Below are 20,763 nucleotides of genomic sequence, written 5' to 3' on the forward strand. Positions count from 1 at the left end.
GGAATCATTTCTGATTCCTTTTGGTTTTCATCTAAATAATATGCATTCTTTTCACTCAGAAAAATTCTTTTTGATAAAATGTTTATTGATAGTAAGAAACAACAATGACCCATTCCTGTTTCTTCACAATAATCCCTCTCCACCTAGGAGCCTGTTCTATAATATAGTAGTACAAAAGTAAAACAAATCAATGCATAAACTATGTACAACGTTATATGCTTCATTCCATTCCCAGAATTTGTTATCTTTCTGCTAAGAGGAGAAAGGCATGTTTTCACCACTATTTCTTTGGAATCAAGATTAGTCACTGCAATGACAATAATTTTGGTTCTTTTTAGTTTTATTTTCCTTTATGTATTTTTGGACATTATGAAACATGTTTCCTTAGAATTTTCCTTCTGTTTTTGATTGTTGATATATTCCTGCATCATTTCTATTTTTTCATTGTGTATGATGCCTTTACCTTTTAAAAAGGAGGCATTTAACTACTGAAAGACTAGAAAACTTGATAGCTATATATTTTGTCCCTATAAAGTAAGCTCTTTTGAAGTCAAAGACTATTCATTCTTGTCTTTTTACCTGCAGTGCTTAGACCAGTGCTAGTTACATAGTAGTTCCTTCATAAATGCTTGTTGATTGTTTATTATTGCTAGTTTGTGCTTAAACCTAAAATATCCCAACAAACATTTGAATCCTTTAACTATAAAGAAAGTAGGCAAATTAGTTACAGTTAACTTTTTCAGTAACCTAGGAATACAGCAATACTTAATAAAACCTCAGAATGGTCTGCTACATTTCAACCAAGGTGGCATTAAGAAGTGAAAATGATGAAGTGCTGTGTCTTCCTGTCAGTGTTTCTGAAAATGTAACAAAGTCTATTCAAGTACTTGTTTTGAAATGTAGCATCTGAAAAGGGTTCCCAATGTGGGTTCCAGCACATGTGGTACAGCAGAGGAATTAACCTTCCCAAATGATCAAAAAATCAAAACTGTTCTATTTACCAGATTTTTTTTTCTATTTAAAACTGGCCACATGAAAAGTGAAAGAATTATGAATATGATTAAAGGACCAGAAATCCTTACATGGAGGCAGGGTAGATCTACATTTGCTTACTACTGCATTTTAAGGTGTTCTGATTAACATGCTAAAATTCACATTCAGGAGTATTGGGAAGGATTGTTTGTAAGGGAATGACTGAATATTTAAAAAAAATAATTATAGAAAAATTTGCGTTGTGCATTCTTTTTTGCAAAGTAACGGAACTCTTTTTTCTTTTATAAATAGGTTCGACATGCTGTGACTTCTGTTGTTGGAAACTGGCTATTACATTTAAGAGACAGATATTCATTCTTTCATAAGTTAATTCCATTGTTATTGAGCAGCTTTGATGATGAAATACCTGAAGTCATGTAAGCAGGATATAATATTGAAATTAATATAAAAAATTCTCTTACGTAATTCTGCTATATTTCATACTTAATTTTTCTTCCTTAAGGATATGATTTGTCTCTCATCACATTCAACTTAGATCAATGCATAGCATGGAAAGAAAAAATTCTCTTTCCCTGGAATAGAAGAGAAAGAAAAAAAAACTTAGCTAACATATCAACTACAGTATGCAGTGTTCTATGCTTATTGTACCACACTTCTTCAAGAATGATGGAAGTGGTGCAACATGCCTTTATTTTTAGTATGCTTTCTGGAATGAATTAAAAATAAATAATAAGTAATTTTTTACTATTGAAGTGGTAGTGTTTTCTGGGGTTTGACAGTTTTCACCTGAAACATTCTAAAATTTTAATTTTTTGGAATGCTGACTATAAGTCTTTTTGAATTCAGTTAGATGGTTCCTCATATGACAAGCAAATAGCCTATTACTGGATCCATAGTTGGAGCCCTTGCAGCTCAATAGGTATCTTCCAGAGCTTGGGCTAACTGGTGAAGCCTTTGAGAAGTCAAGATCATTTCTATACCATGATGGTCTTGAGAGAGAGAGAATATGTAAATATAATTTGTAAATATGCCTTCGCTTAAGGTTCACCTATGAGAGACTTCAACTGGTCCATTGAATTTCAATTGTTATAAAATTAGGTTGAATATAGAATTTCTATCATTTTATTCTTTCAATATTTGCTATAAAATATCAGGGAAATATGTGTTTTATATCTTTATTATGCTTTCAATGCAAGGATAATAAGCAAGGAATCAATTTTTTTTATTGTCTTTCTATTTATGTTGTAGGGAATTGGCTGTCAGCCTCTGGGAAAAAATAGGTCTGCAGTGGCAAAAAGAAAATGAAGATGATTTGAAGGATAAGCTTGATTTTGTTTCTCCTCCGCCATCCCATTACCCTAAAGGAGGTGAGTGTCAGTGAAATAGTAATTAACCTAATTTCCACAAGGAAATCCAGAATTAGTAGTATTTTCTTTGGATGACAAGTGGGGAAGGAATACATTTTTTTTAAAGCGCTTACTATGTATCAACCACTGCTCTAAGTGCTTTACCAATAGTATCTCATTTAATCCTTACAATAACTCTTCAAGGTGAAATGTTGTTATCCATATCTTACATATGAGGAAACTGAGACAAACAGAACACAGCTAGGAAATGTATGAGGCTAGATTTGGCCTCAAGTTTTCCTTATTTTAGGCCCATCATTCTATCTACTTCTCCACCTCCTTGTCCAAATATGAGCTACCAGTATAGCAAATCATTATTTTTTTAGAAAAGGAATTCTGAGATTTAAGGAAAACCCTTCAATGAATAGAATTTTATCACAGTCTGAATTTAATTTGGAAGTCAATATTATGTATCAGTGTCTTAAAAAAATTATTCTTGATTTTGTCAAATAAAAATTACAGAGTTATGTTCCTTATCAGCCAAGTAGATTTTCATGCCATTTGGAAAAGAGGCAATTTGGAATTAAGGAGAAAAATGATTTCTTTGTCCTCAAGAAGTTCTAAAATATTGTCTCTTAATCTATCTTCATTAGTTTTAGACATGGCAGTTCTGGTTCATGTAATATGCTTTGGATATTAGAATCACAGATGCTTCTTTATTTCAGATGTCTTGGGATTTCCTTCCTTTGCATCTTCTATGTTTTTTCCTGAATTAGATGATTAGGGAATTGTTTATAGTAGTTAACTATATGAAGATTCCCCTTAATTTTTGTCAGGTGACAATCTTATATTTCATGATATTTTTGCATCTCTGGTTAGATGCTAAATTTCATTACTTCTTTATTTCTCTTCTGAAGTTTTTTTGGTTTGTTAATAAATTATGAAAATATTTTATTGATTTTTTTTCATTGTAATCAAATATATTTTTAAAATAAAATAATAAATCATATGAATAGACAAAGACAAAAGAATAGGTAATGCTGCATCCTGAATCAAACAAGTATATAGGGAATGTGAGGGAGATTTACAATTTAATAATTTAAAATAGTACTTTTTGAATCTCTGATATTAAAATGGTCTTGAAGATCAAATCTTTACCCTCATGGATAGTACTGCTAAACTGAATTACATTAAAGAAAATTGTCTTTTGTACAATGTTTGATAATAGATTTACTGTCAAACTAGGTTATTTCTCCTTACCAGAAAAATTATATCAAATAATGTTTTTTCTTTTTGAGCTTCTTCATATAGCTCAGCCTGCTAATATTATGATAAAGAGTAGTACATCTAAAATAATTCTGCATGTTTTAGAAGGCATGAATCAGAATCATAAATTTAATATTTCAAGGAACAGTGATTTCATCCATGTGGATACTCCTTCTACCATTGCAGTGAGCAATCAGCCTCTGCTATAGCTTGAGATCCTATGGCATGATCTTTTTTTAACCTCCAGGGCACTAATACATTACAGCAAGATATTGAGGAGTGGGACTTTGATAGAAGAAGAGACATAAAAGGTTGAAGAAATTAGAATCAGTAATTTTTTATACTGATTTACAAAAAGATATGCAAAGGAATTCTTCCCTTCAAAAAAAAATCAAAATTCTTAACAAAAATGTAAAAAATTTATTTTTAATTTCCTTTTTTCCTGTAAAGGGACTTCTGAGGATTTTTTCCCCCTTCAAACCCTAGTAATCTTTTTCCCCCACACATTTGTACTTGTTGGCACTGATATAGGAGCCATTTGGTTGTAAGTAGTGTGATAGACATGCAACTTGGTTTTGAATATTGTTAGATGACTTTAAACTTTATAAATGGATCAGATTTGTCTTAATTCTTTTCAGAATGTATTGTTTCTGTAACACCTTTCTTTGGATTCTTAGTCCTATAGTTTCATTATCTCCATACTTTTGATTGCCTACTTACCTAATTTACAAATATTTGAGTGACTTCTTTGTGAAAAGCACTATTCTAGGTAGTCCCTGTATGCAGATAACTGGCCCAAATATGCCTACATGCCACAAATAAATATGGGAATTGTGATAAATCAAATCTATAAAAATTGAGATGTTTTGGATTGTGATCAGTGATTTGTAGCATAGATTATACTGAAGACTGCCATACAGTGTCTAAATATCTATCATGAATCATTTCACATACAATGGATTTCAGTAGTTCAAAACTTTGCCGCAGAACTTCATCTGAGATACTGAGTTGTGGGATTCAAAAGTGGTGATGGTTGGAGGTTTGCTCAAGGTCTCCTCAGGCTTGGAGGAAATAGAAATAACACGTGAAGTAATCTGGGTAATTTTATTTTGTTTTTCATTTCTAAGTTTAAAGAAGTAAGGGCCTTTTGGGAATAAGAGTTTTGTGAGATGCTAAGTTGTTACTTATAAACAGTTGGAAAGTGACTGCTTATCATCAGTTGAGTTGTACTGAATTTGAAGTGGTCCCTCCCACCTCTAGTGATCTGTGAGGATTTTGTTGTTGTTCAGGCCTTTTAATCATATCTGACTCTTTTTGACCTCATTTGAGGTTTTATACGACAGTGGTTTGTTTTTTCCTTCTCCAGCTTATTTTTCATATGAGAGACCATGGCAAACAGTTAAATAACTTTGAAAGGTCACATACTAAGTACTAAGGCCAAATTTGAACTCATCTCTGGGCCCCAAACTCTATCCACTGTTTTACTTTAGCTGCCCCCCAGGATTACCACCTTATAAATAAGGAAATATATTAAATACTTAGTAAGGAGAGTTTCATGCCTTTTTGTCAAAAGGAATGCAGATTATTATTTTTCTTTTTTTAAGGTTATTTTTTTTTTTGCAAGGCAATGGGGTTAAGTGGCTTGCCCAAGGCCACACAGCTAGGTAATTATTAAGTGTCTGAGGCTGGATTTGAACTCAGTTACTCCTGACTCCAGGGCTGGTGCTCTATCAACTGCGCCACCTAAGCCACCCTAGATTAATTATTTTTAAAAGAATAAATTTAAATTTCTCCAGTGAAATAAACCAGTCTAGAATAGACCAAAATGTTAATTCTGTTAGATGATTTTTCAGAGTCTGACAGGAATATAAGTTCTTTCAGGAAGAGTATGGAGTAAAGGCTATTGGAAACAGAAAGTCTGTTTATAACTATAATTTGAAAAAGTTAGTAATCCTTGGGAATGATTATTTTTTTGGAGCAATGTTTCTTCCAACTATGACCTCTCAGTTGAATTTAGTTCTTCTACACAACACCCTTTCTCTTTATCGTTTTTTGTAGTTTCACTCCATGACTTGACAATCCAGACTGCCATTACTATTTTAATGTTTGCAAGTATATTAGTAATCTTATCATTCCTTCTTTGTATGAACAATTAAAAAGTAAAATCACTACTACTGTTTCTGGCCATAACAATGTTGGGGTTTTTTTTAAGTTGATTTCAGTACTTGGGAACATTTGCTTCAGTTCTCACAAAATATAAACTTTTAAAAATTTTCAGTATTTTCTCCTAGAATTTCTTTGGCTATAAATCAACATTTTTAAATCTAATTTTTTACAACTATGTGATGGCCTTATTAAGTTTCTGAGACCAGATTTGAACTCAGATTCTCCTGACTCCAGGGCCAGTGCTCTTTCTACTGTGCCAACTAGCTGTCCCATTTAAGTCACTATTAATAAACTTTGTGTTCATATATAATTAATAGACTTTCAAATGAAAGTGTGGAAGGTATGCCCAGATCAGAACTTTCTACATTGCTAGAATTGTAATTTGGGTTTTTTTGTTTTGTTTTGTTTTGCAAGGCAGTGGAGTTAAGCAACTTGTCCAAGGTTACACAGCTTAAGTAATTATTAAATGTCTGAAGTCTGATTTGAACTCAGGTCCTCCTGACTCCAGGGATGGTACTCTATCCACTGCACCACCTAGCTGCCTCCATTTTGGTTATTTTTAAAGAAAATAAGAGATGAAAAGCTCGACAACCAAATCTGTTGACCACATTATTTCCAGATAGTTCCTAAATACTGCAAACTTCTTGTTATAGTACTCTGTAATGTCTATGAAGCATTAAAACCACAGTGATTCCTCACAAAGATTAGAAGGTCATTTTTGGTCTTCAAGACAGTTTTTTTTTTTACCACAATTCTCTTACACTTGCAAAAGAGCAAGTTCACACTTGACATGAATCTGACAATCACCTTCAGGAATTTCCAGCAGCAAGATTACTTGGTGACAGTGGGTTCCGTAGTCCTTTGAAATTATTTTTCTGTTAAAATTGTTTTCCTTTCCAATGCTTGAGTGAAAGGGGAAGTACTTCTTCATAATGATGAGTGACCTGCCAGGTCTGTTTCATGCAAGAGAATAGAATCAGATTGTTACTTTTATTCTCTTTAGGCTACAAGTAGAATCCCCTTTTAATATGTGGCATTTATTTCTTTATAATAGGGTTTTATGTAGTTTCACTCCATGACTTGACAATCCAGACTGCCATTACTTTTTTAATGTGTATTAATTCCTGCTTTGGAAAGGAAGAAGGTTTGAACACAAGATGTGATTGATATATCTTAAATTGCAGACAGATTGAAGGAATGCTGTAAGTAGATTGTCAAAAGCTGTTGACTGCATTTGAATCTGGGCCACTGAGTCAGCCATAAATGAAGGAGGTGATAAAGACTGTCCTCTACTGCTAACAACTTTTTTAATTGATTCCCTGTTGTTGTGTTAACCTTTGCTTTGGAATCTTCCAAGCGTTTCCTTTAGCTACTCACTCTTTTGCCCTCTTACAAGTTTTTGCAAGTGTGAAAAGACCTCATATGTGGAAACACTATGTTTTTTTAATTGCTCATAATAGACAGTGCTTCTGATCATAACAGTGTTGGGCTATGTTTAAAAAAAAAGAATCAGTTTCAGGATCCTTTATCTCAGATTTCATAATAGCAGTGATTTTAATGACTTTTCTGATAGGTATATCCACTGGGAAGAAAGTGTGAAAGAATCATGGAGAATTAGTGTATCATTTTTAGTTAGAAAACTTTTTCAGCTTTAAACATTACTAAATTGAATTAATGTTGGTATTCCTCAGAATGAAACTAATACTGTAACTAGAAGGGCAGCTAGTTGTCTCAGTGGAGAGAGCACCAGACTTGGAGTCAGGAGAATGGGAGTTTGAATCCAACCTCAAACACTTGATACTCACTAGCTTTGTGACCTTGGGCAAGTCACTTAACCCTGGTTACCTTGTATCCAGGGCCATCTCCAGTTGTCCTGATTCATATCTGACCTCTGGACCCAGGTGGCTCTGGAGGAGGCATAGTTCTCCTCACTCAAATCCAACTCATATGCGTGGCTTCACCTCCCTGATGTCATTGTCTTCTTTGAGAATGAAGGACAAACATTAGATGGAAAGAAACAAGTTACTTGAAAATGACACTATAAAACTTCAGTAAATGATGAGATTATATTAATATACTTCAATATAGGTTAGATAATGTCATGTATATAATAGGTGCTGAATATGGTTGGTTGAATAACTGTATTAAAGGTTGTAACTTATTTGAAAAATACTTGTTTTCTGTAAGAAGAAAATTATTTTATCAGCCAAGAAAATTAAATAACTAAAATTATTTCACCAAACTGTTTGATAAAAGGAAGTCTTTTAAAGCAGAAGAATGTACTATCTTACATTGTCTTAAGAGTGAAGAAGGGTAGAGTGGGATGGAAAGAGGAATTAATTCCATAGGAATAAGGTAGTAAATAGTCATTTGGATATAATATCATAGAAAAGTTAATGACTTTATGATAGTTTTTGTTATTCTGGTTGAACAGGTATTTCAGTCCTATCCAACTATTTGTGATCCCTTTTGAGGTTTTTCTTAACAAAGATACTTGGAATAGTTTGCCATTTCCTTTTCCAGGAATTTTAATGAATGAGGAAATGAGGTAAACAGAGTTAAGTCACCTGCTTAGGTCACACAACTAGTTAAGTGAGTGAGGCTAGATTTGAACTTAGGGCCTCCTGATTCCAGGCCTGGCACTCTATGCCTTGTGCCACCTAGCTGTCAGATGTTTTTTGGTTATACTGTATTAATGATATATTAAAGACAGTATACTGGTTTGTTTAACCTTAATAGGGATTTGTATACAGCACATTTTGGAAGAAGTATTTGGAAAATCTCTTGAATTTCTGATTTTACAGTTGTGAACTATGTCTCTAAGCATTTATCATCTCTACGAGAAGTGATTTTCCCAAAGGTACCCATGGAGGAGTGAATATGACTTTGACTTTCTTTTCCTTTTTTTCCAAGGCAACCTGGGTTAAGTGACTTGCCCAGGGTCACAAAGCTAGTAAGTGTCAAGTGTCTGAGACTGGATTTGAACTCAGGTTTTCCTGACTTCAGGGCCAGAGCTCTTTACCATTGTGCCACCTTGCTGCCCCAATTTTGAGTTTCTAATGATGAATTAATGTTGAATTTGGTTTAGTTCCTATGAGTTTCTATTTAGTTGTAAGTATTAATTAGAAGTCTTGATTTTAAGATTTCACTGGAGGGCACAATTCTTATATTTAACAAAATTTTGTAGTGAGAAAAGGCAAGGGCTGGGAATAGACAACTAAAATCAATTTTGCCTTTGCCCTGAGCCAAAATTTGAACATTGATCTTCAGAAATGAGAGGTAATATGTACCCATGATGTAATTCTCCATGTTGCTTTTCAAGATTGTTTTCTTCTCCCACCCATTAGGTCTTACTTTATAGTTAGTTAAGATGTGAACTTTGCCATGACTCTTAGCTTTTGATTCCCTTTTGAATATTTCCTTTTTCAACTTTGGGCCTCCATTGTGTCTTATGTCCAGTATTGAATTTGTAACACCAATTTATTTCTTCTCCTTATCATGCACTTTTAGAAGTTAAACTGTTAGCCATTTTATTTTGGTTCTACAGTGAAAATAAACTGAGTTAACTTTATAAATATTTATATCACTCTTATCTCTTGTTACTTAAGGTTGAATAAATCTTTTAATGTAATTGTCAGTTGTATTACTTAAAAGCTTAACCAGTACCATTGTTCCCTTTGTACAGTTTTGCCGACTTTTGCTTGCTTAAATTGTCTTTTTTTCATGCATTTTGCTTGCTAAAGTACTGTAATTATGTTTTCAAAGGAAAGATTAATAGGTGATTGTTGAGCTTTCTGAGCAGCTGACCTGGTAGTTTTGGACTCTAGTCCTAAGAAGTTAATAATTGCTTTAGACCTGAGGGTAGATTGATGTTGTTTACCTTTCCTGCCAAATTGCATCCAACTTTTTTCTTAAGTTACATTAATAATAAGAAATCGTAAACTTAAGGTTCTTTTGCCATAATTTTAAATGTGAACAATAAAACCTGATTCTCTGAAACTGAAATAAATTCAACTTCTCTCCTTTATATAATGGGCCCCAAAAGATTTTGACCCACTATCTTTTCCTACTTAACTAATAAATTCAATACCACAACCACTTTGTGCTTTGATCTACCTATGACAAGCATTGCAGGTCACCAGAAAAGTGAAGACTGATGACTGTTGCTGCCAACAGAACAATTGAATAACTTTTCATTGAGCTACAACAATCACTGCCTTAGGATACAGGTGCAGTTTATTGTAGAACAGGGGAAAAAATCTTTGACAGTAGGTAGCTAGAGGGATAAAAATGTCTGAATTCAAACATCTGAAATGAAGGAACCCGTTGAAAGGGAATGGCTAAAATGAATCCCCCTTTTTTTTTTTTTTTAAATTTATGCCTCTGGTCAAATGGGATTCCACTCCATATTTATCTTAGTTGAAAGATTCTGTTTTTGGATGGTCTTTTACCATTTCTTGTTACTTAATTCCAAATGACTTTCTCCCATAAATTAAAATTGACCATGATTTACTAGAGTAGATATTTTTAGATTTTATAACACCAGTACTATACTTAAGATATATGTGTATGGTGTGTACATTGACATCTAATTACATAGGCAAATAGTTTGGGACAGATAAAGGAGGGATGAAATAGATTATTAAATCAAACCAGCCACAGCACAGTCTGAATTTACCTGTTAGGCTAAGGCAAATAGATTAAAATAAAAGTAACAGATTAATTTAGACAGTAAATAAGATGTGAAGAAATAATTTTCCAAAGAAATTCCTAACTCACTGTAAAGATGAGTATTAAGAGGAGAAAAGTAGTCAATGAGAGAAATCATAACTAAATACTATTTTTTTAAGAGAATATGCTCTTTAAATCTTCAAGCTTTTTCATTTTAGTTACCATTTTTGGAAATGGTTTTTTAACAACCTCAAAAGAAAGCCAGTATGTTCAGTACAATTTAATTAGTATATGTTTAAAACCTTCCTTAAAATCTTTGGGAAAATTTGTACAATTCATCTTGAAGCAAAATTTGTCCTTTTGACATAGTAACATTATAATTAATTCTATTTTTAATTATATAATATATATTAAAATAAATAAGGAAACTCAGGGAAGAGGGCACACAAGTTAAAAGTTTTCTTCTTTTTATCATCTCTATTGGCTTTTAGTTACCCTGCTCATCTATCCAAGTTTCTATATTATCTATCAACGAAAATTTAGTAAGCATTTGTTATATGCCAGGTATTGTGCTAGATGTTAGAAGAAGATAAATAAGGAAGAATTGCCTATAAATATTACATAATATTTGTTTTTCCTGAATTTAGTTTATGGATGAGATTTTTAATTGATGTTTTTTTTGTTTTGTTTTCCCTCCAGTGATTCGCCCAGTATTAGGATGTCGGGAACTTGTTTTCAGAAACCTCTCCAAAATTCTCCCAGCCATCTGTAATGATATAACGGACTGGGTTGTGGGAAACAGAGTAAAATCAGCTCAGCTTCTGGCTGTCTTGTTACTCCATGCAGAAGATCACATTACACAGCACTTAGAAATAGTGCTCAGAACCCTTTACCAGGCTTGCTCAGATGATGAAAAATCTGTGGTTAACAATGTAAGTTAAACTTTTTATCATATGCTTTTCCTTAAGCATAAAAATAAATTTGGACTCTCTGATTATTAGAATACTATTATTTAGATTTGATTTCAGTTATCCACTGATATGAAAAAATTCCTACACACTTGGCATGGAATTATTCTTCTTTTTTTTAATACACATTTACTGATGGTGATTACAAACCAATTATCTGACAAAACCAATCTATATCCAATCATTCTTCTACATAGAATTTAAGAAGACAGTGAATATTAACCTCAAAGTATATTGCAATCTTTAAATGTAAATTTAAGTATATCATAATTATGATTTTTCCTCCCTTCTCTTGTCCTTTTAAATTTCATTGGTGAATAGAATATAATTTTGTGAGTGTATGAGATAGAAGTGATTATCAAATGATTATCTTTGTTGATAAACCATTTTGGAAAAGGACTTAATAACAGTTGAAGAACGGGGTACTGCATATCGATTTCAGTATATTTCAATCCTCCAGTTTAGTATTTTGAATTGAGTCGTTGGTGTTCCTAAATCTGCCAGTATCAATGGAATCCTGCCTACAATTGTTTTGAGACTTCTGGCATATAGTAAAGCTTATAAAAATCGCAACTTAAATTATTGACTGTAGTTTAGTTTGTAGTATAACCTACAAACGTGATTTTTTTTTGTGACATTTCTGACCTTGTAGTTGAACATCAAGAACCAGTTAGTTAATTAGAACACTAGTGATGGAGAGCTCATTCACATGTCATCCACTTGATTTTACTTTGTTCATAGACACAGCCATTAAGTCTCTGGCGCAAGCCATCTTACAAATTTGTGTCATTGATATTTTAAAAAAACAAAGAAATGCATCAACAGTAGTTGAAAATGAATAAGTCCAAATGTATCAATTATAGGAGGGGAAATCTCAAATATATGATATCGCATAATATGCTGACTTTTAGGCAGTCAGAAAATATTTATTAATTACCTACTACATGAGAGATACTGTACTATATATACTGGGGATACAAAAAAGAGACAAAAAAACAGTACCTATCCTCAAGGATCTAGTGGTGATTAATCAATATCTCTATATAAAATGGATAATTGTGATTAAAATGAAAATATTTGATTTTTCTGCCCTTATAATGCATATCAATGAATGCATATTTCTAAATATCTTATCTTCCAAGTAGCATTTTTCAATTGACTTCAGATTTTTATATGATTCAGAATAATTTGGAATGAAGCTACTTTGTCTTTCTAAAAATCTTCCACTAAGAACTCTAGAGTTCCTAAATGCTTTTCTTTACTCATTCTTGTGAAAAATTATCCTTAATACTATAGGAAAAATACCATTTATCTGTATTATATTAAAAATAAATTACAAATTAGAATTTTATTTATATAATGCCATAATCTCCAAAAAAATCAAAATTGTAGATGACAAGATAAGGAGATTAATGGTAGGTATAAGTAGACTATAATTGTGTCATTAAGAAAATGTATCAGAGTTTGAAGTTGTGAAGCAAGAGTGAGGGATGGTTGATAGCCTGAATGCTATCTAATTAACCATGGAATGTTAAATAACTTAGAATAAGGTTTCTTAATCTTTTATTGTTTTATGAATCCCTATGACAGTCTGGTAAAGCTTTTGGACACTATCTCAGAATAATATGACAAAAAGTGCTTAGAATGGAAAATGATACTTTGTCTTGCAGTTTGTACAAGAAGAGTAAATAACCACATTAATAAGCTCACAGATCTATTTGAATAAATTATATCTTCATATTTTTTTAAGAAAACATGTGACAGTCCAGTTTAAAAATGTATTTTAATATTTTTATCTTAAATGCTATCTAATGGAAGCATTGCAGATAGTTTAAAATATATCTTGTTTTACAATCACTAAATTTAAGTGTGCTGAAGCAACATGTTTAGCGTTCAGTAACAATAATGATTATACTTTTGTACCATTTTGGGGCTTAATTTCACCTTTTAACTTGTTGATGAGAAAATTTTCAAATGTAATATAATCTTATTAATTTGGCAGTAAGAGTTTGGGTAGTCTAGACTTTTCATATCATAGATGGAGCAAATTCTCTTCTGTAGAAACTCCCTCTAAATGCAGTTCAGCAACTTGTAACTTATGATTTTAAAGGGTTTTCTGGACCATTGAGATGTTAAATGATATGCTCATGTTTATGTGTCTAGTATATGTCAGAGGTGTAAGACTCATAAATAGGTTGTCTTGACTTCAAAGCTAACCTCTATCCATTTTGCCATGTAACCTTCCTCTATCTCAAGTATAGTATTAATGTTTAGATTGATTTATAATTAAAATAACTATTTATAAATTTAGAATCATTTGATTCTTTGACTAATGACCTTAATTCAAGAAATCAGGTTAACTATTATTTGTAGGCATAGTGCTGAGGATACAAAGATAAAAAAAATTAAACATTCCTTCCCCTCAAGAAACTTATGTTCTATTAGAAGTGATACAACATATATTTTAAAAAAAACTTTAATTTTATGCAGTTAAAATTGCCATTTTACCTTCTGTGATCTTCTCTATCCTTTGGTCATGAACTTTTCCCCTGTTCATAGATTTGATAGTTAATTCCCCTCTTTGCTCTTTAAATTTATGATGTTGCCCTTTATATCTATGTTGTGTATCCATTTTAGGTATATAAGGGAAATAATAGGAACATATATAATATAAAGTATGACACGATGTGGTCAAGGTAGAGAACCAGACAAAATTCTTGAGGAAGGAGGGAATATATTCAGCTGAGACCTGGAAAAAAGAATATAAAATCTGAGCCAAACCATGAAGGAGAAAAAGGATTAAGAAAGGTAGAAATAATAGAATACAGTCTACATATCCTTGTTGACTTTTGCAAGGGTATGAAAGTAGTTAATGCCAACTTTAGAGAACATAGCAATATAGTTTAATTGGCATGTAAAAGTACAAGAAGGGAAATAATAGAAAATAAAGCTCTTAAAGGAGTTCCTCAAGGCTTTCACACTTCCTTTTTTTGACACAGACCCTTTCCTCTGACTACTGAGAAAATGGAAGCTATTTGTCATGGGCTTCCTCTCCTCCCCTTCTCTTTATCTCATCCCTTGACATCATCCCCACCTCTCCTTTTTTTTTTTAGGCTCTTATAATTCATTGGACTACCTTAACAAGACCAACATGTACTTTTGATCCCATATTCTGGCAGTATGCCTTCTTCTTCAACTCTATTAATTAACCCTCTCCCTAATCTATTTGTTCTTTTCCTGCTACCTCTAAACATCCCCAGGTCTTCTAATCCTTAAAAAAAAAATCACCCTCCCTAAGTCTTACTTTTCTTTCAAACTACTTTATTGTTATCCCTAGAGACATTTATTTCTTGTAATCTCATTCACTCCTCATACTTATAAAATTTGGCTTCTGAGTTCATATTGCCACTGAAACTTTTTTCCATTTACCTTTTAATCTCCATATTTAGTCATTTGACCTCTCTACTTCACTTGACATTTTTATTTTTCATTCCACAAAAACCGATCTTTTCATGCTCCTAACACTCCTCCCCCCACCTCAACCACACCCTAATGGATAAGAAAAGAATAACAAAACCCATTAAAAAATATAGTCAGGGGCAGCTAGGTGGCACAGTGGATAGAGCACTGACCCTGGAGTTAGAAGGTCCTGTGTTCAAATTTGGTCTCAGACACTGAATTCTTGCTTAGCTTTGGACAAGTTACTTAACCCCATATGATCAATCAAAATAAATTTTCTCAAAACAATTGTCTTGAGTCCTTCACAATTTATCAGAAAGCAGTTTGCAAAAGCCGTATCATTAATCTTCTAGTTGTCATTACATTTATGAATTCCTAGTTCTTTGAAAGTTTATTTCTTTTACTTTGTTGTCATTATATACATTTTTCTCCTACTTGTGTTCACTTCATTGCATAAGTTCATACAGGACTTCCCAAATTCTCAGACTCCTTCTCCATCATTCTATACTTCCATTTTGCCTTCTGGTTCAGAGATGTGGGCAGTTTCAAAATTTCTTGAAATATGACATCCAAACTTTTTTTTTTGTCTTGGTGTTCATATAGTCCAATGATTAAAAATTTTTTTCTTGATCTTTTTTCAGGTCATTTATTTTTGATTTGTTATATATTTTCTTTGTTTTCCATATTTCTTGTTGTCTCGTGGAATCATTGGTTTCTATTTGGTTTATTTTGATTTTCAGGGAGTTTGTTGGTTGTGCAAGGTTTTGTGCCTCTAGTTTGTACCAAACTATTCTCTTTTCAATTCTTTCTTCCATAGTTCTCACTTCTTTTCCAATTTTGTTATTCAAGTGCTTTCATTCCATTTATAAAAACTTCTTTTTAACTCTTCATCTCTTGCTCATCTCCTCCAAGAATTCTAGTTGAGATTGTGTTTTTCCTGAGTCTTTGCTTGTATAAGTTTTACAGTCATTCTCCTATGGATTTATTTCTTGAGCTTCCTTAAATAGCTTTTATAGTAGAATTCTTTTTTTTTTGTTTGTTTGTTTGCTCATTCTTCCAACCTACTTCCTGAGTAGACTTGATATTAAAACTGGCTCTGCCATACTTCTGGAGGGAATATTTGGGCTGGTCCTATTGCTTCTTTTTTGAGGTATTTATTGAGTTGTTGTGCTATTCCAGGATCTCAGAGACAGACTGGGGACCTGCAAAATTACGTGCTCCTATAGTACTACAGAACAAAGTCTGTTACCCCCCAATCTTAGATCTCCAGGTTCCTGACCTGGAGTTTACTCTGAGCAATAGCAATAGTATATTATTGCTACTGCACTTCACCTCTATTTGTTAGTTGAGGAAAAAAATCATAGCCTTACTTTAGGTCTGTGATTTCTACCCTGTTCAAGCTGAGCTAGATCTTGGAAAAGAGATGCTGCTCTACTCCTAGGATTTGAGTCATACCCCTGATGCCCCCTTCAGAATGTTCTTCCTTCTCAATACACAGCCCATGGACTCCATATTCAGGAATGTCATTTTTATTTTTGTTCCAAATTTTGTCTCTCTTCTGCTTTCCCTTCATCCAATGAGAAGCAATATCAATTATATATGTGAAGTAGTGCAAAACAGCAAGACAAATCAAGAAATATAAAGTAGAAAAAAGTATCCTTCAGTCTGTATTCAGAAGAGTTTTTTCATCACAGGTCTTTTGGAACTGCTGTAGATCAGAATAGCTACGTTTTTTTCACATTTGATCATCATAACAGTATTGCTATTACTATACAGGACTCTCTGAGTTCTGCTCACTTCACTTAACATCAGTTCATGTAAGGCTTTCAAGGTTTTTCTGAAAGCATCCTATTCCTCATTTCTTTCTCTCTTTTTTTTTAAATATAAGGCAATGGAGTTAAGTGACTTTGCCCAAGGTCACACAGCTAGACAATTATTAAGTATCTGAGGCCGAATTTGAGCTCAGGTCCTCCTGACTCTAGGACCAGTGCTCTATCCACTGTGCCACCTAGCTGCCCCCATTCCTTATTTCTTATGGCACAATAGTATTCACTCACAATCACTTAGCACAACTTGTTCATCATTCCCCAACTCATGGACAGTTCCTCAATTTCCAGTTCTTTGCTAGTAGGTCCCCTCATTCTGCCCTTCATTTTTGACTGGGAACTGGTTGGTGAACAACAGAACTTTTGTGTGGTACCTGCAGCACCCCATTGTGAATCTGGCCTGGTCTGGGTCTCTTTTTGTTGGACAGACTCTCCCTGAGTATTGGCATGCTTCCCACAACTGTTTACTCCTTGTCCAACTCCATCTTTAGTGTTCATAGACCTATGCTTACCTGGTCTGTAAAAATGACTCATTGTACCTTTTTCTGGACTTTCACAATAGGATTTAGTCTGGTGCATTGGGAGAAATTTTGTGGAAATGAGCTCAGCTGTACTCCTACCTTCTTGGCTCTGCTTTCTCTTTGGTTTTTCATAAAACTCTTTTGATTTTACTCCCATTTATATAATCACTACTCATATTTCTTGTTTTATCATCCATATCATGTCTCCTAACAATGGGTAATGCTTTATCTTAGGTCCTTTTCTTTTTTTATTTTGTTTTCTTTTTTTCTTAAGCCCTCTTCTCTCCTTACACTATCTTTTGCTAACCTCATCAGCTCCTATGAGTTTGATTATTATCCTGGTACATTTATTAAGAGTTTACTAAATGATGGTTTGGGCAAGAAGGCAAGGATAATAAAGCAAAAGCAGACTAGTTTGTAGCCTTAAGCCACTTATATTCTAACAGTGGAAGCATCACGTATATATGTAAATATGCACATAACACATCAATAGGGATATAAAACACATAAAGCAAATGCAAGGTAATATTGGAGATGGGGAAGTACTAACAGAGAAGTAGAACAGGAAGAACCTCAAGAAGGAAACCCTGGAGCTGAGTCCTAAAGGAAATAAGGAATTTAGTAAGTGAGAACAAAATGTAAATGGGAGATAGAATGTCACAGATTTGTAACAATGTGGCTGGATCTTGGAGCACATAGAATACATGTGTACAAAATCTAAGAAGGGAGGGAGGTGCCAGGTTGAGAAGAACTTTAAATTCTATTAGGAAAATCTTGCTATATGTAAGATGGAGCCAGAGGGGAGGAGAGGCTCAAATGAAGGGGAGCAACTAAAGCTTATTGCAATAAAATGGCCCATTTGATATAACAAAGGCCTAGACTAGCAAGATGACTCTTGAGTAGAAAAAAAGAACTTAACTAAATGAAAGCTATTTGGAGACTAAAGCATCAAGACTTAACAACTGATTGAATATGTGAAGTAAGAGTGAAGAATCAGAAATGACCCCAAAATTGTGAACCTTGGTGTGACTAGAAGGGTGATGGTGCCCTGGACAGTCCTTGGAAAGTTCAGAAGAGGAATGGGTTCGGAGGAAAAGATAATAAGCTTTGTTTTGGACATGAAGAGTTTGAGATGCTTATAGGATGTCCAGTTTGAAATGTCCACTAGGTGATTGTTGGACTGGAACCAAAAAGAAAGATGAGAGGAAGATAGAGAAATCTGATGGAGATGAATTAAACTCTTGGGAGCTGATGAGGAAAGGGAGATTAGAGAGAGAGAAGAGAAGAGGTCCCAGAATAGTCTTGAAAACCTACCCCCATTGGTTTGGCATGGATGACTTGATGATTCTGCAAAGAAAATGAAGCTCTTCCTTCTTTTTTGCTAGTAAAAATAGTTCATTTTCTCTAAGATCATTTTTTGCCTCCATTTTCCCCCTGTGAAAATCTGATAGATGACCATCCATCTTCTGAATTATTTATTCTGTGTGAAAATTTTTATTTCTTCTCTGGTATAATTATCTGTTTTCTAGCTGAAGAGTATTGGTCTCATTTATTCTCTCTAGACTAACAGTTTAATTTCTTTTCTAAAGGACTCAGAATACTTTTGTTGTTCAATAAGGAATAGATCTTAACTGTTATGTTATGCAACTTTCTTTTCCACTTGGAAAGGAGTTTTAGCTGCACCATTTTCTGCTAGTTGAAAGAATGGGAATGCGAAGGAAGTGAATTGAGACCTCCCAAATGGCATAGTAGAAAACTACCACAAGACTAATTCTTTGTTATTAATTTTTAATCTCAGTTATGCTTACCCAGAGGCCATGTATTTCATCATGCTAGTGAAGGTTTTATTTGGAATTCTAATTCAAAAGCTATCTTAACAGTGGTATGAAGATAGAATAAAAATTGGTTGATTACATAAAAAATCTTTTTCCGATCATTCACATTCTGTAGGATTAAGGGAAGGAGAAGAGAAACATTAATCTAGGACATATAATTTAGGTTTATACTACCCTAAAAATTATAGCCTTTATTGCTATGAATTAAACTTTTTCATAAAATTTATCTGCTCAATACCTGCTGCATAGAAATGGCTACAAGGTAATTGCTGAAGCATTTCAAATGTACAGGATTAGAGCAGACAGAACCCATTTGAGAGCAGAAAAGTAAACCTGTGGAGTAGTTGTTTGTTCTTTGTGTTTTCAAAATAATCCTTTTAGTTTTCACATATTTGGTTTCTCTTACAGTGTATAAAATCAGCAGAATTGGTTGGAACATTTGTCAACCCCGAGGTGTTTCTGAAGTTAATCTTGCCAGCACTGAAAAAATCACTTCGTCCATCTTATCTCATGGTCCTGGCTGCAGTTACTAGAGGCTGTTCAAGACAATCCCTTAAACCTCATCTAAATAACATTGCCAGCTACCTGTCACAGACACAGATTTGTCAAGGATCTGAAGATGTAAGTGTATATATATAAATTGGTGGAGCTTTGGGAAATGCTTGACAAGAAGCATTTTGTGTTGCTATACATTTTATCAATATCTATTTATGACGATTGCATTATTTTAGTCACTGAATCTGTATTAGGTCATCAGTTCTCTCTGGTATTAGTGAGATTTTCATATGCATCAGAATACTTTTTCACCATACTGATTTCTTCAGCATAAAATCTAATTCTATCTCTTCCATAAGAATCAGTATGGGAATGGGCAGCTAGGTGGAGCAGTAGATAGAGCATTGGCCCTGGAGTCAGGAGGATCTGAGTTCAAATCTGGCCTGAGACAATTGTCTAACTGTGTGACTTAGGACAAGTCACTTAACCTCACTGCCTTTCAAAAAAACAAACAAAAAGAATCAGTACGGGAGAAGAAAGAAGCCTTGCTTTGAAATCAGTCTGGATTTGAATCCTGACTCTAATTACTATCTGCATTATTTTGGGCATTATCTTTCACATCCCTAGACTTAATTTCCTTATCCTTGAAATAAGGGAGTTTAAACTAAATGACTTACATGTCCACATTGTATGAATTGCTATGTCCAAAAACCTCTTCTATGGTAGTTGGCCTTCTGGTGAAAAGTCTCTTCACAAGTAGCTCGCAGTCAAATGGCAGTCCAGAACCATCTTAGTAGGTCCTTAGATGGCAGCTAGGTGGTGGAGTGGATAGATCACTGATCTTGTAGAATTGGAGCTCAAATCCAGCCCCAGACATGTGAAACTTAATAGCTATGTGACCTTGGGCAAGTCACTTAACCCTAATTGCTTCACATCCAGGGCCATCTCCAGTTGTTCTGATTGATATCTGGTCACTCGACCCAAATGACTCTGGAGAAGAAAATGAAGCTGATGACTTACACACAGCACCCCTTCAAATTCAATTCATGTGCTTGTCATGGCATTACCTCCCATGATGTCATGGTCTGCAATATTGAAGGACAAATTTCATCAGTAGGACCTTCTAGACATAGCCTGCAAAAACCCAGGAATGGCTTATGTTTCTACAGTGAGGCATTGGGTGAAGGTCATTTATGATTTATTATTAACATTGCTAA

The 20,763-nt window shown here is 33.7% G+C and overlaps 1 protein-coding gene across 1 annotated transcript in view; it reads left to right on the top strand.

Moving 5' to 3' along the window:
* Positions 1-20,763, top strand: part of DNAAF5 (dynein axonemal assembly factor 5) — a 61,166-nt gene that overhangs the window by 11,247 nt on the left and 29,156 nt on the right. Inside the window, exons 3-6 of the mRNA XM_074207587.1 lie at positions 1,285-1,409; positions 2,242-2,360; positions 11,142-11,374; positions 19,460-19,672. Coding sequence (XP_074063688.1) covers positions 1,285-1,409; positions 2,242-2,360; positions 11,142-11,374; positions 19,460-19,672 — 690 coding nt within the window. The remainder of the gene's footprint in view (positions 1-1,284; positions 1,410-2,241; positions 2,361-11,141; positions 11,375-19,459; positions 19,673-20,763) is intronic.

Source organism: Macrotis lagotis, chromosome X (genome assembly GCF_037893015.1).
Source record: "Macrotis lagotis isolate mMagLag1 chromosome X, bilby.v1.9.chrom.fasta, whole genome shotgun sequence".
Classification (NCBI taxonomy): Eukaryota; Metazoa; Chordata; class Mammalia; order Peramelemorphia; family Peramelidae; genus Macrotis; species Macrotis lagotis.